Source organism: Mchenga conophoros, linkage group LG3 (genome assembly GCF_057382185.1).
Source record: "Mchenga conophoros isolate Kocher_MC1m ecotype Shallow Benthic linkage group LG3, M_conophoros_male_GT1.1, whole genome shotgun sequence".
Classification (NCBI taxonomy): domain Eukaryota; kingdom Metazoa; phylum Chordata; class Actinopteri; order Cichliformes; family Cichlidae; genus Mchenga; species Mchenga conophoros.
In genome coordinates this window covers 57,126,152-57,151,348 of record NC_140528.1, presented here as the reverse complement: position 1 = coordinate 57,151,348, position 25,197 = coordinate 57,126,152, and the positions used below count along the sequence as shown (strand labels likewise).

Here is a 25,197-nt window from a genome sequence, read left to right as displayed (position 1 = left end):
ACTGCAAAAAATCCATGGCAGACCGCACCACGTTTTCATGCTTTTCAGCATAAACTTTATCATTACAGTTTCTGTATCTCACACAGCAGCAGCTCGCAGCCGAACACATCATCAACAACAACAGAAACTCAGGACCCAGTACAGACTTTAAGCTGGCTAGGGGTGATTGTGGATGCCGCTCAGGTGCATCCACCTCCCCTGCAGCAGCACCGCAGACCACGCCCCACCACAAGAAAAATAAATGTAACTCCTAATGACTTTCCTACAAGATAAAGCTCAAATTAAGCTATAATTCAGCACTTGATTTAATTTTACTTTTTCCAACAAATTATAGACCCAACTGTTTGTTTTGGCTTATGATAAACACGGCACATCTTCGTTGCCTGATAGATGACAGATCCAGCAGTGACTCTCTCTCATGTTTCCTTTTGTTTTGTTACAAACTGCCTGCAGAATTGTTGAAGATACACAGATATAACTGGTGAGAGAGTGACTCAACAAAAACAATGACACGAAAGCTGTTTAAGTGCTTCATCAGTAAGGACTCAGACATTTCAACAAAAATATTCATCACAGCTGCATTACGTAGGAAAGACAATAAAATTTAGACTTGAGGAACTGAAGTTCAAGGTAAGGTAGCATCATTAAATGTGATGTAACTATAATAGTTACAAAGAACACAAAGGACAAAACTTCTAAAACTACCGACTTACAACCTACTGGACACAGTAATTACTTTCTCCTTTTCCACACACTCTTATATCTCATGTGCACAAGTATAAAAAAGTCATTGCGGTCACACACTTACGGACTTATAGTACAGCTGTGCATAGATGGAAACACACCTGGGGCACTAGTTAATGTTGCACTCTTCATTATAAAGTTAAGTGCATTAGTGGCTGCTACAGATCCCTTTATTCATGCTTCTACGTGACTGGACATCTGGCCAAGTCATGTAATGCATGAACAAGCAAAAAATAACACAGACTTAATGAGAACCGAAGAGCCAGTTGCAGCTCTCCGTTTACCTGCTTGTTCCATTAAAAAGTGCTGATTTTCATTACGCTGTAACGAGTAAATGCTTATTTGTCTAATAAACACATCCTGGGATATCAGACCGGCATTAAGTTTCTAATTCTGATCACTGTTTTCCTGTAATTTATCCCGCATTTTTTTCTTTTGCATACATGCATGGATACGTCACAGAGCACTTCATCATCAGTAGATCCACAGTTACTAAGACTGTGAATGCATGCTTATAGAGTCAGAGGGTTTGTACAGATTTAAAAATAGTATAACTCACATATTTCTCAATTATTAAATTCTGTTTTTAATTGTTCTGATTTCATATTTATTTTCTGATATACTGACTTCATTCTTGGAAATGCCTGTTTCCTTATTTTTTGCTGGATTAAGTAGCTCAGCCAACATGAGCAGGAAATGCCAACATCAACAGAAAAAAACTCAAGTGAGGTACGATAGCAACCTCTTTCTTCTCCAAACAGGACATTTGGGTCCGCACCCATCATCACAATCAACACTATCATCGCTGTCCGACAGGCCCCCGCCTCCCTCCCATATGTTCTGCTCCATTTGCTGCTCATGTTGGCGAGTATGCGGCGGGAAATCAATAACTTCCTGCTGAAGGAGGAAATTGTACTAAATTTAAGTCTGCCATGACGTAAGCTTCTGTGGTTAGACAATCCTATTTGTGTAAGGGTTTAAATCAAATAAAAATAAATAAATAAAGCTAGACTGAAAGGCATCTAATGAGCATCACACCAGTGTTTTTCAGGTATAGCAGTGTTTCATACTAATTGCTAACCTCAAAATCTCATGCTAACGTACACGATGGTGATGTTAACATCGTCAGTGTGCTAAAGTAAACCATGGTTAATACACACTACCAGTCAAAAGCTTGGACACACCTTCTCATTTAATGTTTTTTCTTTATTTTTATGACTATTTATATTGTACATTCTCACTAAAAGCATCAAAACTATGAATGAACACATGTGGAATTTTGTAATAAACAAAAAAGTGTGAAATAAGTCAAAACATGTTTTATATTTTAGATTCTTCAATAACTGATAAGTGATAATAGTTAAAATCAAATTCAAAATCCTGCTCCTCACATACAAGGTCTTAAATAAGCAGGCCCCATCTTATCTTAATGACCTTGTAGTACCATATCACCCTATTAGAGCACTTCGCTCTCGCTCTGCAGGCCTACTTGTTGTTCTTAGAGTATTTAAAAGTAGAATGGGAGGCAGAGCCTTCAGTTTTCAGGCCCCTCTTCTGTGGAACCAGCTTCCAGTTTGGATTCGGGAGACAGACACTATCTCTACTTTCAAGATTAGGCTAAAACTTTCCTTTTTGCTAAAGCATATAGTTAGGGCTGGACCAGGTGACCCTGAATCCTCCCTTAGTTATGCTGCAATAGACGTAGGCTGCCGGGGGATTCCCATGATGCATTGAGTTTTTCCTCTTCAGTCACTTTTCTCACTCACTATGTGTTAATAGACCTCTCTGCATTTATTATTAATCTCTGGCTCTTTTCCATGACTTAGCTTTTGTCCCCTCACCCCAACCAATTGTGGCAGATGGCCCTGCCCCTCCCTGAGCCTGGTTCTGCCAGAGGTTTCTTCCTGTTAAAAGGGAGTTTTTCCTTCCCACTGTTGCCAAAGTGCTTGCTCATATGATTATTATTGGATTTTTTCTCTGTATGTATTATTGCAGGGTCTACCTTACAATATAAAGTGCCTTGAGGCGGCTGTTGTTGTGATTTGGCGCTGTATAAATAAATGAAATTGAACTGAACTGAATTAAATATGTTTTAGATTATAACCCAAAGGCAACTGATTCGCCATTCTGTGGTTAAATGTCATTTATTATTAGATAATGTTCAGAAGTCTCCATGCTAATTTAAATGTCTGCGATTCCTCATTATGTATCCACTGTTTTTTATTTTTTTTATTTGAATCCATCTCTTCAAATCTGATTATTGGAAGCATGTTTGTCCAACAATTATAAGAAGATGCTGAAGAAGACTGAAAAAACAAGGACACACATCCTCTACTGTGCTTTGCATAATGTAACAGACCCTGACTGTTTTACATGTTAAGTTAGAAAAAATGGAAACAGCGATGTACAGCACCCAGGCTGAGCCATTAATCAGCAGCAGTCTTGTTTGTTCTCATCTCGTTAAACATGGTTTCACATCTTCTTTCACTCACAGCAGTGAGGCCTCCCCAGAGGGCAGAGGAAACAGGAATCTTTTTCTTTTTTTTCCCAGGAAATATGATGTAACTGCCATCTGTTTTTGGAGGCTGTATGACATACGTTTGCCGTTGTTGAAATGCACTGTAGCATGACAGCGTACAGCAAAACGTTTCATTTCTGTTCTTCATACGAGGCATTCAGTTGTAGCACCTTGATCCACTAATTTATTTACTGTGGCAGTGATACAGGAAGGAAAAGGAAGGCGAAATAAGAAGAGAACACGACAAAAAGCAATATTTTTGGACTTTTACACACTTTCGCATGTAAAGGATTCACTATATACAACCCAAAGTTACTAAAAATAGAGCAAATGATATATAGAACACAGACTTCCTGAAGGGGTTTAACACAGAGATTTGGTGTTTGTGACCACAGACTGTATATAAAGGATGGACATATCCTCTCCAAAGTTGTCCATTGGTTAGTGAAGTCCTGTTGTAGAGCTTCAGGCCGCTGAATAAACCATCATGCTTTATTCAGTAACACATGTAATTAGCATACACCCATCAGGAAAGTGTTTACTGTAGTCACGGAACAAAAGAGATAAAAGGCTTTGTTTCCACTATAGACTTCTGTACAATCACACTTAAGTCCCGCCCACACAGGAAGTGATTCAGCTGTCCAGGATCACTTTTAGTCACCGGTACACATTTCAGGCTCCTGGCAAACTAGGTAACCCTCTAAATGTATTTACCCTCTTATATGTCAGTCAACTGTATGCTGTGGTCTCAGTGATGAACGACCTGCTTTTAAAGTTGGCAAAATGTTTCCCAGCACTGATTGTCATTTAAATTTGCTGAATGTCTCTGAGTTTCTGTGGTCAGTGACTGCCACATTGCTGCAAACTGCTTCCTGTGCGAATAGTGCTTTATAGTTTTTGTCCATATTAAGGAATCATCCCCTGCTCGCTATTTGAAACTGTGTGTTTTTTTTATTGCTTTTAGTCTGATACAGCAACAAAGTCTACATTAGGAAGCAGGAGATAGGTGCGGTGGAATAATTTGTCCTTCATCCATACAAAACAGTTGATCAGTAGATGTTTTATTATACCTTTTTTTATGCATAGGTTGCATTTTCATAAAAATTTACTTTCATTTTTACCTGCTGTTTGTTTAAGTTAGGGCCCCAAAACAGCTTTCCTGGAGTACTTGTAAAGTACTGCTTTTGAATTTGCTCTTATAACTAAAGAGGAAAAAAAATAAAAGTTTTCCATGTACACCAATAAATATCCAATAAAAATCTTATTTTTCAAACTCGTTTTTTTGTTTAAAAAAAATCAGATTTTTTACTTTTAGCTGAATTAATAAACTCACAACGCACCCAGACGTTTATAAGAGCAGATATTGAAAAAAGAAATCTATGAAGGAAACATTAATCTGCAGATATGTCCTTGTAAAGCTCTCAGTTTAAAGTAGCACACAGCATAAGAAACACATGCTGGCCTCTAGACTTGAAGCAAACCACAACATTTCAGACCTAATGAAATAATTGCAGATCGGACGATGAACACGAGATAAAATTAATTTTATTAAACCCAAGTGTGAAATCGTAGTTTGGTCCATTAATTCTCAATCTTAGTGGTGAATATAAAAAGACCTGCCAGCAGTTTTATATACTGTAATGCTACAAAACTGTAATATATTCAGAAGAAAAATGAAGGAAATCCTCCCAACCTGCTTTAAATTAAGAGCTAAGTTAAAATCATACTTGAGAAACGTGGCTGTAACATTTCTACATCTGATGGGTGGTTTAGACACTCATTACTATTCCCCTGTTGAGACACTTTATATAACAATGAGCCTATTATATAAAGCTCAGAGTTGCTTTTTCTGTATTTTTAGCCCACTGCAGATTTTTGCGGGACTGCAATCACTGCTGCTCTTGTAAGACTCAAAGGAAAGCTGACATGAGTCAGCCAGACTAAGAAAAATAATGGTAGCTGTGCTGAGTTTGGATTTAATGGGAACATTGAAAGGAAGATGAGAGTGTGCGATCTGTCTGAACTCACTGAGAGAAAAAGCCAAAAACCACCATCTGACAACCGAAACCCACAACATGAAAATAAATCTAACTAACCGTAGAGAAAGTGTGTCAGGTTATACCTGGAGCAGAGGCCACAGTTAAAACACAATTTCACGACAGTTTGCTCTTTTGCATGCAGATGAACAAAGGCTGCAACACACTCTGAGACAGTTTGTGAAACACTGACAACAGACACATTCACAGTATTTCTTCTGAGGAAGCTCAGCTTTGAAATATGGAGCAATGCAATTTTTAAAACTACGAGCTTCTTTTAAAACCAAAGCAGTTTTGGTACCTAAACCCAACTTGGGCGTCGAAATGAAAGAACATACAAGGGTTCAAATAGCAGCAAACTCAGCTGAATGACTGATCAATGACTTGTGCTGCCTCCTGCCTGTGGATGTGGATGCTTTATTTATGTGGATGCTTTGTTTTTCCTGTGAGGTTACAAAAGTACATTTTAAAATGAAACTGAAACAGTTTTTAAAGTGTAACCAGTTGTGCAGCCATGAATCGCCTGCTGTTTTTTGTTGTGGTATTTTATTATATTGCTGTCTGTGGCCTGTGGCGCTTTGCCTGTTTTTACTTTGTAGTGTCTGACAATGTGTTTCTAATGTGTGTTTGTATGTGTAGATTGCAGATGATGTTGATTTTCTTTGTGTGTTAAAGACCCGAGTAGAGACGGGCAATGCTAACTAGCTTAAAGCTACAAACGCCATGGTGTGCTGTGTGGTTCACGTGACATACTTGTCCTTATGTGAAAATAAACTAAACTGCTCTGTATAGTGTAAAAAGAGGAAAATCATTCTATGAATCCAACTTAAACTTTTGTAAGAATATCAAAATTTGCCGTGAAATTATTACATCCAACATGGGAGGCTCTTTTTTGTTTAATATACTTGTGTTTTAAATTGATAAAGTGATTGGATTCACTGTTTGGAGATTTAGACACCAAAATTAGTTAGTGAAGACTCCCAGAATAACTTAATTTTAAAGTCATGGTGACTGATTAGAGAACTGAATTCCTTTATTGTCACTTTACCCAGTAAAATGAGATTCAATTCCAACTTTTCCATAAATGCAAGCACAGTACACTAAAAACCCATGCTGACAGGGGCCAGTGATAGGGCCTAGGCCTCCTACTAGGTGATCCTATGGTATCAATTTCAAAATCCTACATCGCTTTGTTCTCAAGTTATCACATTCAGATTTTAGGGAAACTAACCTTGACGTCGAAGTCACCGAGATTTGAACTCATTTGGGATTTTTAGCAGATGCACCGATGGTATCAGTTTGAAACTCCGGTGTCACTTTGCTCTTGAATTATCAAGTGTCCACACTGCCCAGCCAGCAGTTTGACAGAAATCACCCACATCAGCCTTTTACATGTGAGAGGTAAAAGGTGAAAAAGTAAATTAATAAAATCTCTCTGTAAGCAATGAAGAGATGCTAATATCCTAAAAGACAATACAAATATACAACATAGAAGAAAACAGGACGCAATATACAAATGCACACGGTGAAAGTTGCTCGAGATTTGTCTCTGATTGTGTGGTATGTCAGCAATTTGTGGGTCCAAACATTTCTACTAGGATGACTTGATGGAATAAAACTGTCTGCGCCCTGAGGTTCGAGTATCAGAGACTCTTTAACATTTGCTGGATGAGAGAATTTTAAATAGAAAAGAGCACATGAAGAAAAACTAAATACAACAAAAAGTCAAATTTTATTGCTGTTTAACTTTTTTCCACAATGATCAATCCTTAGCAACGATCCCTTTCTCAGTTTTTTAGCATTATTTAGTTTCAGCTCATACAGCCGTCTACTGTTCAGCTAGAAAAATCATTATGTAGAAAAACTATTAGACACTATACTAGAACATCAAATCAACGATGGGGTAATGTATATAAAGTACCTGCAGTCAGAGCCTGGTCTTCTGTATTTACCTTCATATTAAGTAAATTAACACAGAGCATATGTAAGATCCCAACCGAGGGCATTACTACACTGCCTGAACCAAACTGCGTTGGTAAGTTTGTGATTTTAAAAAGTGATTAAGGAGCATTAAAGACTACAAATTACATGCTTTTCACATAATTTCAATTTTTTACATTTTTCTTAAAAAAACCAAAACATATACAAGGATGTTTAGGGTTAAAACAGTGATACTGTAGTGATCTCACAAAATTATGTATCAAGTATGATTTGCCATTACAGGGTTAGTCTTTGTTGAAAAATGGTTCCAAAAGAAAGTTGTGCAGATGTTGTAGACTTCAGCACAACTGTCCATCTGCTTAAACATCACCTGGACATCTTTGTTGGATTTTCTAGTGACAGAGTTCAGGAATTTGTTTATAATAACCTTTCTCTGTTTCAAAGAAAATTTTATTAAAAAAGAAATCTTGTTTGAGAGGAATGTAAGAACACCAAGAATAAAATGCACTCTGCAATGGTGACTTGAACTTCTGACCTTCCAGTCTGTCTAATTCTTATCGTCTTGAGCTAGTTGAGTCTTAATGCTTTCTTTATTACAATAATCTGATCTTCAATGCTTCGTAAGACACAGTCTGCCTGAACTGCTGTTGTACATGGAAACAGCTTTAACATCTGTTGGTCTACAGTTCAGTTTTTTGCCATCATTCTTCAACCAGCTTTGATGGGTGAGTAACATCATCGGAGGGACAGGTTGTCGTCACTGACAAAAGTTAAAGGATGTGTCAAACTCTCTGACCCCACCAGCTCTGGACCCAGACATCTATCTTGGGATAAAAGCCATGTTGGGATGTGGGCACCATCTGGGGACGGGTGGGGAACGTCTGCAGGGAATAGACAGGAAAATGTGGAAAATACCAACTGGGGCTCTTTCATGATTTGAGCCTTGCTGTCTCTGACGTGAAACATCCTGCATCCTCTGACCTGATACTGCAGTGCCCCAACAGTCATGTGATATCAGCAGTTCTTTTCTGAACCTGGTTCACCTCCTATTAGCCCAGCACATAAAAGAAAATCCGGTACAGATTTTTATCTGAATTCAATACTTCTTTATCCCCCTTCTCAGAATAAATTCCTGAAGAGTTTGACTCTCATCCCCTCCTCGTCTTTGACAAGTTGCCCGTTGCTTGTGTAACAACACTAAGTCACATTAAGAAGCGGATTTTTGAACAGATAATGCTCACTTGAAATGACTGGGGCCTGAGCAAAGCTCCTTAAAACCAAGAAAAGTGCTTGCAGCAGATTTCAATAAGCAAAGATTTAAATGCACTGGGTTATGCATTGGCTTCCAGTATTATCTATTTCAAAGGTTACCACATCCATATAAGAAATTTAAAAAAGGTGCTTTGCAAAGACTTGGTAGGGACTGAAATATTTTTCAGTGATTACAGGAACAAATGTAATGATAGTGATGACATAATGGGGATCTGGAGGAAAAAGCTCCTTGTTAGGATATTTATTGGTTTTAGCCTCATAAGGGTAACTGTTGAGACCACCAGTGTCCATTCAAGGAATCAAGGAACCCACTCAAGGATATCTAACTAATGTCTTATATGTTATAGTGCAAAAAAATATACTGACAGCAAACATTACCAATACATTTATAACTTCTGAGAGAAATCTGGCAGGCAAGAGGAAATAATACATCTATGATTTAAATAATAACATAAGAGTTGTCCCAAGACCAAAGGATGAAACACTGCCCACACACGGTCTAGCTGAGCAGTGCCCAACCTTTTTTTGTGCCATGGACGTGTTTAATGTCAGACAATATTGTCTCGGACGGCCTTTAAGGTGTCGCGGATGAATACAACAAAATAAAATGACACGACCAAGACAAAAACTGTATCATTTTGTAAATATAATAATAAACGCGAAATCACGGTGTAATTGTGAAACTTTATTAGCAGCGTCCTCCTGAAATGCGCCAACGACATTGAGAGTAACATCCTCCTCTCTGCCCCTTAATGCTCTCTGGTTGCTATGGTAACGCGTACATATTTCTTTCAAAATAAGACGCACAACTACAACACGGGAAAAGACCCAGGGAAACCTAGTTAACGGTAAAAACCCTGAAAAAGATCAATTTCACACCCGAGCCTCAACTCTCGCAGACCGGTCTGTGGCCCGGGGGTTGGGGACCACTGTTCTTGATGTCAAAGACATTTAATGTCGTGGGCCACACACAGCCCACTTTGATCTTAAGTGGGGCGGACATTGAAACTATAAATTAAATAAGTTAAACTACAGAAGAAGTTCCGATAGTTCGTTGCTCAGACTGTCCGCTAAAATAAAGAAATATTGGATACAAACATTGGATCTATATTAAAGAAACACTGAAACATTAATTCACTGAAAACGCTTTTTAAATAGTAGTGGAAAAACTTGCTTTTTAAATGGTTTATCTGTTACTTAGTAGTAATATTGGGTTGTTTTTATCAGTATGAAGAGCTGTAAAACATATGAAAACATAGTTTAGATCACACTTTGCCCCATGAGGTTGAATTGAGGAAGTATTTAGGGATAAATTGGATTTTTTTTTTTAAAAATCTTTCTGGATGAGTGAATAAGGATCCATGAGAGCAAAACTATTTTTTTTTCAAATTTTCTTGATGTTCAGCTGACAACTTTCAAAAAAGTGACAAAAGGGGAACTTTCAAATCTTTCACGTCCACTTTAAAACCTTCTCATATTGAGATTACCATTATCTTTCCAGTTTTAGGTCTCTCTTCAAACTCAAACAAATAAATATTATCTAAATTTAATAAATTTAATACCATTTAAAATCCCACGCAGCAGCTCTGCTTATTCAGCGGTGTCTCTGAGTCACCGCTTCTCCTGGTTTACGAACCGAACAACCATCGAGCCTCCAGGCAGCACTTGAGCCCGCCCACTGTGTGAGCTGAGGTGCAAAGCGATCCTCCAGCCTCAGAAGTCAGTAAATCAGTGCAATGCTGGCATTCGTGGTCCACCAACAGAAAATCCATCATAAAGTTTAAACATCCAGAGAGAGCTGCCAGGGCCGACAGATGCACACGGGCGTATACGCGATGATGGATACACGTGGACAGTGCAAGGAGACTGAGGAGCCACTGAGAGATGCCAAGAGTGAAGTCATAGCTACAACTTGAAGGTGAATTCAAAACAAAGTGGACTTCTTTTTATAGACTGTATAAACAAAAAAAAGAGAGGGAGAGAAGGAGGAAAAAATATGGCGAGAGGTGTTTCCACTGATTTCTCTGCAGCTCCTCGCCTCAGATTTACACAAAGACAAAACCCTCGGAGGCTTAAGAAGTTGGGAATCCTACGGTTTTCCTGTCATAACTCAACCAAAGTCTTCCAAGGACAAGAGTAAGCTGTGGGCTTACTGAGTGCACAGGTTAAGTAACATGCACACGCAACACTGATGTTATCCATTGTTTCTTGGGAAGATGATGGCAACCTTTCTGTATGTGATTAAAAAGCCTCTGAACCAGTTCCCTAGCTCTGCGCTCTGGAAACACTTCTTATCACTCAACTCGAGTCGAGAAGAGTCACCCCCGAGGATCTGACGATACAGGCTGTGAATCCACTTGAATCAAACAGACTGAGCTGACACAAGATGACACTGATGCAGAAACTTCACAGGGTCATTTATCAGTCAGCGCATTATAAATGCTGCATTCGTGACTTTCAAAAATATATTCTTAGTATTTACAGATAAGAGTATGTTTGGAACGCCGTAAATGCAACATGCAGCTGATCCGAGCAGAGTCGCCCAGAGCGTAAATGATTAAATAATAATTACACAAAAGAAAGGTTAGGAAAATCTGGTTATGTTTCGTGTCTCTGAAAGAAAAAAATATCAGAATATCTGATTTTTAAATCACGGCCTTAAATGACCTATAATATTGGTTGGACTTTAATAGTTAATAGTTTACTTTTTAAGAGTTCTATACCCAAATCACTCTCTTTGCTCCATGTGACTGTAACATGGCAAGAAAACATCACTACTGTGAATCCTGAGGAAAACTAAATCATCTTACAACTCAATGTGGTGAGAGGCTGTGTTTGATAAACAAGCTGAAGAAGCAATACAAAAAAGGGAACAGAATATCCTTCATATGATGTAGGATTAACTTGTGAAATGCTAAAGGAAACCAGATTTTCACTATGGAGACACATCAACACATTCAATGCCTCAAATGTTTTGCAGGAAAAACAGGAATAGCTGCACACAAACACTGAATATTAGTGCCACGTTCAAAGTCATTTAAAACACATTTTCATCCCCGTTGTGATGCTCGGTGTGAACTTCAGCAGGTCATCCTGACCTAAACGCGCTGAGTTGGTATCATGTGATTGATCTGATACTTCAACTGCTTGCGCTATCAAGCAGTTGAACGGGAGTACCCAATAAAGTGACCAGTGAGTGCATGTTGACCACAAAAACAGTGTTGCAAAGAAATGCCAAATGCTGTTGATGTCATTTAGAAAACAGTCTTTTCATCACAGTTTGTCCATCAGAGAGTGCATCCATATGTTGCTTTGTTTAACCATAACGTCTCCCACAAAGCCTGCACACAACAGATACCCATTACCTCAAAATTATAGACACCATTTAAAACATTTCCTTTTGTCTCTGAAGTATCTAAGTGTTTAAACAGCACTAGAAGAATAACTATCGCAACAGCACCAAAATTATGAACAGACAGATTAATGACAACTGAACCTGCAGCTGGAAGTGGTCAGCGTCACTCCGGTTATATAACACCGACCACGGCTGATGAGAGATTGCAGACTGTTTATGAGGACAGCCTGTAGGCGCTGGCACTCACTCGTGCATCACTGCTGCAGCCATGCACATGCACACAGACGCTGGAAGCCATGCACGTGCAGGAAAACGCTGAAGGCATCACCAGAGTTGATCATGATATAAAGTTTAAAGAATACAGGCTATTTTTGTTTTCGCTCATCTGTACTGAATCATGGCAAAGTGGGTGATTGACCATGATGTTAAACATTTGAGCTTGAACTAAACTCTGTGGTCACTGTAAACTGTACGGGTGCAACACATACAAACACACGTATACCCACTAAGTAACAATTTCAAGAAAACTAAAGCACGCTCAGTGACCAGCTTCCTCCAAAACCTCTTTTTGCACAAGACTGAAAGGATGTTTTTTAATGACGCTTATATGAACTATATGAACTGACTTCCTGTTGAAGCCAGGTCCAATAGGCACCAAGAGAAATAGAGCTTTTGTTAGTTTTGCATTGCATTTTTCAGCTCCTGATGTTTCCCTATTGATTTTACCCTGAAACACAATCTTTTCCTGAACCTCACTTAGTAGTTTTCTGTGTCTAAGCCCAACTATAGAGACAGTGACAAAACAAAAGTTAAAAACAACTAAAGGAAATCTCTTTAACGTCTCCTACCTCCTGATTCAGACTTCGTCTCTAATGCTGGAGTCACATTATGAAAAACATCCTGTTGTTGTCCTCAAGTCAACTTTTGTGTATCAAGATGGTGATAAAACAACAATAAGACCGAGTGAGCCCGATATCAGTTTCTAATTGATTAAGGTCAAGCTGTCAATTACAGCTGGACAGCGTGATTAACTGTGAAAAACAGGTAAAAATTGCAAATCCACAAACACAGAAATCCCCATTCCTCATAGCAGTTGCTGCAAGCAAGTGATTTAACTGACAAATGACATAAGTACTCAACATTTACCAATTACACAGCAATTATTTGCAAAGCTTAGCCAGTCTGTCTGATTGTAGTTAGTCCCAGTTAAACCACGATTGCTTGGAGACAGGTTGCCTCCCATCAGCTGACTATGTAATTGGGTTGTGATTACAAGTGGTTGCCAAAGGGTGACAGCAAAAAAAAATTAAATACAGTCTCTTTTCTAGTCTGACTTTTTCTAGTTGCAAGGAAGTTCAATTCAATTTTATTTTGTTTGTATAGCATCAAATCACAACAACAGTCACCCTCAAGATGCTTTATACCAGATGACCCCCTATGAGCAAGTACTTGGTGACAGTGGGAAGGAAAAACTCCCCTTTAATAGGAAGAAACCTCCAGCAGAACCAGGCTCAGGGAGCCTGCCGCGAGGACAAAAGATAAACACTTGCAGTCATTTTTTACTGTAATGTGACTGAGCTGAAAAATGGGATTCTTGGCACAGTCATCGCTGACGACGTCTGCCAAAGAACAACTTGTGAATACAGGAGACGTGCAAGTAGCTTCTGACAAAATGGCATTGTTACAGCGACCCTTTGTAGTGATCAAAGACATATTTATGACCTACTTTTTGAGTGTTAATAAGCAGAAAGAGCCTTGCATCTGATAGGAAGTTAGCATTATTTATCATTAATGTGAAAATTTTAGAGGAGACTTCTCCTTTAATGTCATGGGTCCTGTTGGGAAGTCAGACAAGTACAGACGAGACAACATTTTGCAAAAAGTTTTCCCTCCTCCAAAATTCATTTGGCAGTCTATTATAATTGTCTGGAGTATAACTTATGAGAACTTTCCAAAATTTTGTCTGAGTCTAAAGGAACAACAGAGAAACTGCTGAACTAATAAAGCAAGACCAAAAGACAGCTCTGAAATACAGTGATGAAGATGATTTAAAACTTTAGCCAAGACTTTCCAAAGCCTCTGGAGGAAATCAAAACTCCTGCTGTCATGCAGTGATTAAATTTATTGAAGTTATTTGAGGTTATTTAATAGTACTTCAGCTATTACACAAATTTTATCAGCCTTTTGCAGCTCAACAGCCAGACTGTATTTCATTATATTACAGCTTAAGGTGGTCAAATTTGTGAGTTGGCAGGTTGACTTTGGTTTTATATGTTGTCATACATTTTTCTGTCTGAGATAAACTCAGAAGGCCAGATTGGATAGACATGGAGATCACGGTGAAACTAACGCAGCAAAGAAACTGGTGGTTGGTGTTGAAAAGCCGTACACATCACACCCTCACATTTCTCCACAGTTATCAGAAATCACTTGCCCTCCAGTTATACTCATGCCCAGTTAAATCATTAGTGGTATCACAGTAGCATGGGGCAAGCAGAACTCACTACCCCAAGTTGGAGGAGGAGCCCTGACAAGTCTGGAATGAAAAGTTTGTTTTAGTTTGCATTTTTTTTTTCAAAGTAATTAGTCAGAATTAAATTGCCTGAATAAATTTATCCCTTAAAGATGAAGCAAAATTCACCCGGCATTCAGACTTGCCTATATGGTTGTTGCCAGTTTATGTTATCCAGGTGACAGCTAATGTGCACCTTATCAAAAGAGAAAAGAAACTAAGGAGATGAGGAGAGGCCAAACTGTTGGAAGCCAGATGTTAACATCTTTCTTTAAAGGTGATCAAAGGATGACCGATAGCTAAACCATTCGTAACCTCTCAGCAGTCGATAAAGACAGTGGGAAAATGTCAGATATGAGACTATATCTTACAATAATCTTCAATAATTCACAAAAATCTGTTTCTCTGCTAGTTTGTTTCTTTGTCACCCAACTGCTCCACCACAATCAGGAACTGAACATACAAACTTGGTACACAGGTACATCTTAGGCTCCTGAAAGTTTTTAACTACATCACATATTATTACATCATCAGGTTTCCTAGAAATCCTGTGACAACCGGCTGAAATATCCTGTTTTTAACACCTATTGAAAGTATTGTAACATCCAGTTTATATCCACAAAATTTTGTTATACAAGACACCATGTTTCCTAGCAACTATCTAAAAATGACCCATTTTTTCCATTTATGCGTCTACAACACTTTATAAAAGTATTATATCATTTTTATTTTAGAACAACATTTATATCCACGAAACATCAATTATATGTGATCATTTCAGATGTCATCATGTTTTCTGACATCTACCTATAGCAACAGGCTAAAATCGCTTGTACTTTTAAATTTATATAAGCACCTTACAAACCCATCAAATTATTTTCATTTCACAACCAACAGCACTAACAGACCAAACAACACTCGCGCTTGTGTATTAAATTTACAGAGTACAGCGTAATACCATGAAACTCTTGGCTGTAAATGTCAAAAACAGCCAAAAACACACCTGGTATGCGTTGGTTAAAATGACATTTGGTAGGTGGGGGAACAGTAGGGGCAAGTTTAATGGTGCAGCATGAAAAAGTTGTCTCAACTTGTGAGTTCTAGTAGATTTGTTTTCAGTAGATTTGTGCAAAAAAGGCTTTGATCAGCTCACCTGCGCTGATGTTGGTGCTCTGAAGGTTCACTGATCTTTATGAATTTAGCCAGCTGCAGTATATAAGCAGATGTTACATGAGCTGTTATGGTTGCTTTCCATAATGTCTACCTTCAAAACACCAGCATTGCAGCTGCCAAGAGGCTAATGACCTCTGCATTACTGGGTTGCTACATCCATCTTTTCTATTGTTTGTCACTATTTGTCACTGCCCCCTTTATGCTTTCAATTTCATTTTCATGAGTTTACACTTATATCAAGTGGTGTCCATTAGTCAGCAGGAAGCGCAATGCAGTGCACACATAGGTCTGAGCAAATACAAACAACACATAAAAACTACAGCAGGATAGGAGGTAAGTTTTGGTGATATAGTGTGGATAGTGAAGACAGAGGAAAAGAGAGAGAGAGAAAGAAACAACAAAAAGGCCTAAAAGAGCCCAAACTGTTAAAATACTCCAGAAATCCTTAAATTCTTACTCTGTCTTTGAATCTGAATGTTTTGTTTATGTATAGATAAGATTTTTTTCCTTATTAATTCTTGTGTTCTCTTCTCTAACACTTTTTCTTATCAACTCTGTTTTTCTTTAAATCTCCGTGGGTGATGTGACTAAGGCTATTATCGTAATCGAAAAAACTAAAAGCCTTAATGTCAACAGAGTAAGTCTGACTGAAGCACACGCGCTTAATATTTAAAATTTAAAAAGCTTACTGGAGTCGTTCAGCTTGCAGGCCAAAAGTCAGACCGAGAATTGTCTTGTCAATTTTGCTTGATAAAGTCAGACAGGAAGCACGGCGAGATAGCCATCGTTTCTGAACAAGTAGGAACTAAGAAGCGATGATGGTTGCGTGTGGTTGTGGTTGAATGCTGGTGTCAGCAAGAAAAGCTAGAAACAGCCATCTGCAGCCTGAGGTTCTTGTGCAACTTGATTATGAAGGCGTGGCTGCGCGTGCACTTGATTGATTGCGGTAAATGAGGGAGGTGTTTCCTCTTGAAATTCAAAAATAATTAAACAAAAATGGGGGAGGCAGGAAAACATATGGAGGCACATCTGGGGCACATTCGCAACTGAAATAGGTGTTTGCTGTGTTTTTAATACCTATAAACTTCAACCAAGGCTCCAAGGGTCAACTTTCCAATCCATGAATGACTGAAAATTTCAACCCAATTTCAGTTTAACAAGTATTTCTCCTCTATAACTGAAAGAAGGGCCGCAAGCTTCATTTTTCCACGTTATATTTCGATAAAATGCTTCTCGGACTGAGACTGCTTCCTAAACTGGTGAGCCAAATCCCCCCTAAACTCAGATTTAAGGTGAGCTCTGAGCAGCTATCAACTCCCTGCAGATAAGCTTCAACCTCTGAATGCGTGTCACTCGCCACAGCAACGCTCAGGCGTTCAAGAGAAATATCTCAGGCCACAGACTCATGAGAGGTGTTCACATTTTCATCTTATTGCAAAAACAAACACAAAAGACCCGATTTATCATTCAAGTATGAAGACATTAAGAGCAAAAATAAGAATCTTTCATACTCCAGACCATTTTTTTCTTTTTTTGTCCAAGATAATCAATCAAAACGTGTTAAACACAAATAGTTTAGAACCTCAAAGGAAAACTCCAAATAGAATAAATGAAAGTTTTCTCTTTGCTTTTTAACCAAGTTAGCAACAGTTGCAAACCTTCACCAGCCTGATAACGAGCTTCTGCTTCTGATGAAGAAGTCAAAGCTCCAGTTGACACGTGGGGCCAAATCCCCAACGCTTTAAAGGGATTTGGCCACTTTGTGGAGCTAATAACACGCCAGAGTGGGATTCACAAATCAAGAAGACAAGCACAAAATATGATTGAGCCGTGCACGTATCCGTGACTGGTGCGGCGGTGAAGCGAGTCAGAGGCAGATGGGGTAACGACAGGCAGACAGGCTATGCTAGTAGGGAAACGAGAGATGGCAGATGGACAGATGCAGATATGCTAGTGTGAGAGGGAAGTGATGCAGCTGTCTGGTAATGTCTGAGAGGCAGGAAAAGCAGGCATGGAGAAATATATTTGGACTATTAACTTTTAAGATTTAGCTGGACCTGGTTTTTGCCTGCTGAAGCCAAGTGATGCTCCAAAGCAGATGGCAGAGGCCCTCGGTTTTCAAGTCGTAAAGAAATGATCAACGATCATTTCGCCCACGCTCTCGCAATTCACACATCTGCAGTTTCGTAATTGCCACTGAAATCAGTGCAGTTCAAACTCTCTTTTGCAGTCAGAGGCACTTTGGCAGGTTTGCGCTTCTGGTTTGCCAGTTAAATTTAAGGCAAGTCAAAACTCTGTGTAATCTGGAGTATTTCGCCAAACGCTGAAACCATCAACATTTTTTCTTGTGGGAGAAAAACAAGATATGAGTGTTTTTCCAGTCTTCAAGCTAAGAGGCATTGATGTGAAGCAACACTGATAAACAAACAAACAAACCCAAACATCTTAAACTACTGATTGTGAACCAGTGATCCAACCAGTGATCCCAATCTGAATATGATGCCAACTCCTCGGTTTGGTGTTAAAATACGTTATGGTAAATGGAGCAGGATAACAGAAATGAAAAGAGTCACCTGCACCATGTCTTCTTTCAGCTCAGCATGAGTCTGTACTGCAAAGCACTGCTACTTAACTACGTATGTTTCTCCCCCACCTGCTCCAGGTTCAGAGCCTGGGTCAATACCCTGTGCTCTTTTGGATGACCTTGAGTTATTCCCTGGCAGTTTTTGAGGGGTAAAAGTGTATGCCGCCTTGCTGGGGGAGGCTGCAAACACTGTGGAGTGACAATGCCATTCAGGATGGCTGAGCACGGTCTGCGCAATGGTTAAAGGATTGGTGCATGTTACAGTAACATCCGCATGACTGCAAAGACCTGAGGGTAACCCCAGCAAGTCGTCACATATTAATGAAATGATTGCTCGCGTCACCTGTTAAGTAGTTTTAATGTGTTATTTACAAAATACAAGCTGTGAGTCGGAGTCTCCATGGTGATGTTTGCAGATTACATTATGGTCTATAGTGAGAGAAGGTGGATGAGTTTAAATAGCTGGGGTCAACCACCCAAAGCAACAGACAGTGCACAAGAGAGAGGAAGGAGAGAGCAGGCAGGGTGGAGTGGGTGAAGACGAGTGTCAGGAGTGACTTGTAAGATAGTGGACATATTGGACAAAGGATGCAAAGTATCCAAAATAAGAAGAAGAAGAAGAAGAAGAAGAAGAAGAAAAATGACCTTCTGGGGAATATATGTAGCTCTTTATGTACTAAATACTTCACTTTGTAAAGCTGTTTGCGTACTTTTTCAAGTATCTATTTACTTCTGGTCAGGGAGCATACACATACACAGACTATTACATCATCATTATATTAAAGTTATGAGTCACAAAGACATATTAATGACCTGAAAGATACTAAAAAGTCCATAGTGCTGACCAACGGAGGATATTGATGCTGATTGTGCTTTGCTGCTATTAAGTTTCCTTAAACTAAAACACGCTGCTGTGCCATTAATTATCCTAATCTGAACCAAGTTGCACTGCATTACACAGAGTTGTAGCAGGCTGCAGGATGCCTGCAGTGACTAAAATGTTTGTGTTGCACTGTGTGAAAGAAAAATGTAACGACCGGGATGAATGAAATAAAGCACTTTGTACTTAAGCATGCGGGATTGCATAACTAATAGTAAATAATTAGGTGGACTATCAGGAAAAAGATAATCAACCACTTGATACATGCATGGAGGTCAAAGTAGACATTTAAACATTAAAGTAACGTCATAAAAAATATTTTGCCTTTATTGTCTGCAGTGACATAACATGACATATTTTCCTTGTCATGCCACTGAGACTGTTTTTCTCTGCTTGTAGAACAGATAATGAAGGCTTATTTTAGTCGAAGAGCCATGGAAGAACTGATATAATTATTAATTTTTTGAAACCACAGCTATGAAACTGACAGAGGTGGAGACTTCATGCATTTCCAAAATTTTCAGGCCAAGAAAGAAACATTTCACAAATGAATAATTTTACAGGAATGATGGATTTGGGCGTTACTGCAAGGGAGAAATATTTGGGAATGCTGGAAGAACAAGTTCAGCCGAGTTTAATGATAGCGCAATAACAACACAGATGATAAAGAAGGAGCAGCAGCAGCGGGGGGGGGGCATGTGATCGATTAAAAAAAAAACAACAACTAAAAGGCCTTCAACAATGCTCTCTAATCTCTGACTGCACATCTTGCTCCTTTACAGCTGCACCATGCAAAGAGGAGTTTAAAAGGTGAATGCCTGCAGCAAACACACACACCGTTAGAGAGGTCCATGTGCGTTACCTACCACATAGTAGAAATGCATGTCTGCGCGCACAGGTCGGTCTCATAAGTGCTGGAAGCGTGCAGGTGAGCGGCGTCCATCCAGCAGCGGCATTAGCCAGCAGTGCGCGTCTGTCCCAGGTACAGATACTCCAAACTGGATGCTTCTGCTCCCCTTCCTCTTTCCCAATGTTGCTCCTGACCCCTCTCTCTTTCTCTCTTCCCTCCTGCACTTGACGTTTACTCCTCCCCCTCCTTGTTTTTCTCCTCCCCACATGACTTCAGTGCCTCCCCCTCTCTCTTTCTCTCTCTTTTTTTTTGGTTCCACTTCCTCTCTTTTCTTTTTTTCTTTCATCGCTTTTCCAGTATAATTACTTCCCCGCCCCCAATCCACCACCTTTATTTTCTATCTTTCTTTTTTCCAGCATCATTATTTAATTTTCTTTTTCAGATCATGTGTCATTTTTTTTAACAGTTTTGTAAATGTTTTAGTCAGTAAAGCAGGGGGAGAAGTCGCTCTGTCTCTCTGGGCGTCTCTGTGCTGATTGCAGATTGGTGTCAGTTCTTCCTGTGTGTGTGTGTGTGTGTGTGTGTGTGTGTGTGTGTGTCATAGATAACACGGCGTGCTCTCCGCTGTCAGAAACAGGAAGAATGGAGCTCTGTAGTTTGGCCCTGATGAGAGAGCCTTCCCCTCCGTGTGTGTGCGCACTGGCGAGCCTATCCTTGTGAGGACCGCACTGAGTGTTTTTGACCATGGAGGTGAGGACAGTTTGTGGGACATATTCAAAGGCCCACCTCCTACATCATTCCCTCTCTCACCTGAAGAACGCTGGGAGCACTGTGAGAAAGGATACTCCATGGATCTACCTCAACGACCGACCACAGTATGTGATAACTCAGGGCTGTGTGTCGGACAGGGTCGTCTGCAGTACGGTCATTCCTGTTGGAAAACAGAGAGTCCGCAGGTCTTTTCTTCCTACTGCTGTCAGACTCCACAAGAAAAAGTTTGCAGCTGAGCAAACACACACATCTACACATGTGCAATAAAACTAAGTGTATTTTTTTCTGACAGTGTAGTATTTTATTATATTGTATATAGTATGTTATTCTTTTTCCTATTCCACTGTTTTTCTTTAATTTTGCTGCTATAACTTTGCACTGTCTACTTTCTGCTGTGACAACAATTTTCCCACGTGTTTGACTAATAAAGGTTTATCTATCTATGTATCTATTTAAAAAACACATCTTTAGAAAGCAAAGAGAGTATTTCTCTGTATTTGAATTAAAAAGGGAAAATGTGCTAAAATCAAATCTAATTGAAGTAAAATTACATAAAGATTCTAGATTCTTTATGTCACGTGCATAGTCATACGAGTACAACACAAAGTGAAATGTGTCCTGAACTGCTCCTTTGACTGTGCAAAAAAAGACTAATACAATAAGTAAATTAAATTTTAAAAAATTGAAATTTTAAATTAAAAATCTGAAAATGTACATTGTGCGAGTGGAATGTTAAAGTGTCTTGTGCCATGTTAGCACAGCAATGTGTTGACAGCACCCTCTCCACTGGAGCTCTATTGATGATAAGAAGCTTGTACACTTGGTGCTTACTCCTTCTGAAGCCCACCACCAGCTCCTTGGTCTTGCAGACATTCAGCTGTTGTCCTGACACCACGATGCCAGGTTCTTCACCTCGTCCATGTAGGCCGCCTCACAACAATATGGCTCCCCTCGTGGCAGACATGTTTGCGACATGCTCCCGACACCAACTTTATTAATTTTTTATTCTAGTGTTAATGAGTGTGGCACGCAAGACCAAAGCACGGCACGAGAGGCAGGCTACATGCTTAAGTAAAGACTAGAGCCACATCACCACACCACACCACACCCTGGATCCACACCTGGAGCCAATGAAGCTGGCTGCATATAAGACCAGCACACACAGCTAACCTTCCCCAGACTGTTTGCTAACCAGTTGATTCCACAGATACTTTACTCCTCTGCTATTTAAAATATTTTGCACATAAGGATGCTGGCACCGTTTTTACTCACACCTGCCTGCCTACCCTACCTCCTCTGGATCTCTGGACCATTCTCACCTTCAAACTCACCTGGACCTCCACAGTCTTGCTTCCCCCCCCTCCCGTGTGCCTCTGTCTGCAACCAATTCCACTGCCCACCAGCTTGCAAACTCCTATTTCCCCCGGTCCTCCATGCTCCTAGCTTCCAGACTCCAGAAGACCGAAGCCAGGATGTAGGACCCAAATGCAGGTCTAGGAGACTGAATGACAAACTAAAGGCAGCAGCTTTATTGCTGGAGAAAAACTTTAACATGAAATACAGGAAAGCTAAACTAGACACACAAACACCAAACTCAAACTAGAAAACTGGGAAACTAGAAACACGGAGGGAAAACGCAGCACGGTGAGGGTACAATGCGACAACAGTGATGAACCATGATGAACTCAAAGATGAATAATAATACAAAACACTGGGTGTTAGGATGCCTGGGTCGTTGACCCAGGGTATTTGAGTTTATTATATTATTTATACTTTTTAGTCTTTGGTTTCTTTGAGTTCTGTCTTATGGTTTATGTCTCTGTCTTCTTTAGTTGCTCTGTCTCCCCTATCACCTGTATCCCCTTGTCTAGTTCGCGTCTCTGTGTATCCTTAGTTCCTATATCCCCGTGTTCAGTCAGTGTTTGTGTCTGCCCTGTTCCCACGTCTCTGTTCCCTCTGTAGTGCCTGCATGTGAGTCTGTGTTATGTGTTTTACTTTGAAGGTCTCTGTCTTATCTCAGTGTGTTCAGTTTACGCTTCCTTTTGTCTCGTCAGTTCTGATTTGCCCCAGCTGTGTTTCCCTCCTGTTACTCATTCCCTGATTGCTCCCTCTGTGTATTTAAGCCCTGTGTTTCTCTGTGTCCGTGTCGTGATCTACCGTTTTCTTAGCTGTGTGGTCTGTCATTTCTCTAGTTTAAGTTTGTTTTGAGTTTTTTCAGTTTTGTTATATTTTGAGTATTAAATTAAAGCCTTTTTTGAGTTCACGTCTGTCTCCGGAGTCTGCACCTTGGGTCCTATTCCTGCCTGCACACAGCCACACCTAACACTGGGTCACCGAAACAGGACCGTTACACAACTAGTTTGTTTTATTACAGCAGTTTGATTTTTAAACATGATTCATTATTTCAACAATATATTTATTGTTGTCATAAACAGACAAGAAGACAACAACAAACTGCTCCACCCAATCAACACATGTCAGTCCAAACTAAATTATCTCCATTTACACACATCAAATAGAAACTTGAATCACTTGTAATGATTAGCGATCTGATAGAATTTCAAATCGAGTTTGGGGAGTCATTCAGTGAGAAGCAGTGAAATGATTTCCCATGTGAAAAGGTGGACAGCAGAAACAGAAAGAAACAGTGAAACAAAGAGCTTTGGAACAACGAGGCAGCAGGAGGACAGCTGCAGTTTAACAGCTTCGAATCACTGACAGGAAACAACATTAGAAATCTCATCATCCTCAACTCATCTGCTCCACTGACACCTTCATCGGACCCACCTTCACTTTACCAGCCACAGTTTCAAAATATGGAAAAATCCTTTGACTGAAAGTGTGTGTGAAGGTGTGTATGTGTGTGCTAGTATCAGGATCAGAGAACGACAGCTTTCCTCTGCTCCAGTCCAGATTCACTCTGATCCTCTGGGGCTTCTTTTCTACTGAGAGAACCGTCTCTGCTGATGGAGACGATGCTGAGTATTCACCTCGATAGAACCAAATTATCCATAATCCAGAGTCTATGTCTCCCTTCCTCTCCACAGACTCTTCTGACACACCCAGTATCCACCCTGTACTCTCTCCAACCTCAACATCCCAGCTGTGAGTCCCTGAGTTAAAGCCCTCCGAGCCAAGGACAGAGCAGGAGTAATCAAACCTCTCTGGATTATCGGGAAGCTGCTGCCTCTCTCCTTCTCGTCTCACACTGGTCACATCTTCACACAGGATGAGTTCTGGATGAGCAGTGTTTGGGTCCAGAATGATAGGAGTGTAGGAGACCACGTCCTTCATGTTGATCCAGATGTTGAAGGTCAGGTTGCCCAGGTGTTTGGCCTGGTCTATCAGAGCTCCTGAGGGTAGCTGTGGATCATCCAGCAGGGGGCAGCGCTGGACTCTTTCCACTGCAGTCTTGTAGCTGCACAGGAATGAGATGTCTTCAGCTCTCAGCTCCTCCTCTGTGGCTCTGATTGTGTCTGAAAGAGCTGCTATGTCTCTGCTCAGAGCCTCCATCTTCTCCTTCATCATCCCACTCTTCTGCTCCTCTTCCTCCCTCAGTGCATCCAGCCTGGCCTCCTCTTCCTCTGCTAGAAACAGGTGAAGCTTCTTAAACTTCTCCTTAATCTGCCTCTCTGTGTGTCGGGCCTGAACCTTAATGTGTTCTGCTGTTTGATCAAACTTCACTTGAACTTCTTCACAAACCTTTAATTTCTTCTTTAAGGGCTCCAAAGTTTCCTGAAGTTCCTTCTTGTGTTGTCGTGCAGCTTCATCAATGGGTCTGAATCTGTGGTTGGTGTGTTTTTCCGAGTCTCTGCAGACGACACACACTGGCTGCTGATGGTCCAGACAGAAGAGTTTGAGTTTCTCAGAGTGCAGAGTGCAGAGAGCCTCTGAAGCTCTCCGAACTCTCTCCTGTAAGAATGACTCACACAGGTTCTTTAAAGCTCGGTTTAAAGGAGGATCATACACTGATATTTTCTTACAAAATGGACACTCATGTATTGGTCTCTCTGTCCACCATCTCTTCAGACAGTCTTTACAGAAGCTGTGGCTGCATGACAGAAGAACAGGATCTCTGAAGACCTCCTGACAGACTGAACAGCAGAGATCCTCCTCTGATCTGGAAGCCATGAAGTCTGTGAGTGAAGCTGAAAACAGCAGACAGGAAGTACAGTCAGTCCCGGCTCCCTCCCTCCTCTGCGAACTTCACTGAAACTTCCTTTGAGTCGTGTTTTTGGTCAAACTCAAATTCAGTGTGTGGAGCGTCAGCAGTTCGAGGCAGCAGTGTTGGAGTTTTCCACTTTCCTCTCCTGTAGCTGGACTCACTCAGATCAGAGGAAGCTGCTAGTTCGGTCCATACTTAGTCCTCTGTGCGTCTCTTTTTGCTGAGGAAGAAGAACAATCGGTTTCCTAGTTCGCTTCACGCAAGTTAGATAAGGAGAAAAATGTTGCTTCACTTGTAATGCTTCATTCCAGATGTCAAATGTCATCCTGCCATTTGCTAAAAAGCTGTAAAACAGGTTTTCCTCCATTTCAGTTGGACAGGTCACAAAATGAAAAC

At 40.2% G+C, this 25,197-nt stretch overlaps 2 protein-coding genes across 2 annotated transcripts in view; both read right to left on the bottom strand.

The window, feature by feature from the left end:
- arhgap36 (Rho GTPase activating protein 36) overlaps positions 1-20,071 on the bottom strand; it is a 78,985-nt gene extending 58,914 nt beyond the window's left edge. The window contains exon 1 of the mRNA XM_085264034.1: positions 19,882-20,071. Within this exon, the coding sequence (XP_085120160.1) occupies positions 19,882-19,899 (18 nt within the window). The 5' untranslated portion in view covers positions 19,900-20,071. The remainder of the gene's footprint in view (positions 1-19,881) is intronic.
- Positions 20,072-23,384: 3,313 nt separating this feature from the next.
- On the bottom strand, positions 23,385-24,767 carry LOC146579704 (nuclear factor 7, ovary-like). Its single transcript, XM_085269524.1, has one exon. The coding sequence runs from the start codon at positions 24,765-24,767 to the stop codon at positions 23,385-23,387; it is 1,383 nt and encodes a 460-aa protein (XP_085125650.1).
- Between the last annotated feature and the right edge of the window lie 430 nt (positions 24,768-25,197).

What these genes read in the sequence shown, in the direction of transcription:
- LOC146579704 (XM_085269524.1), bottom strand. Translation starts at nt 24,767, where the DNA reads ATGGCTTCCAGATCAGAGGAGGATCTCTGCTGTTCAGTCTGTCAGGAG.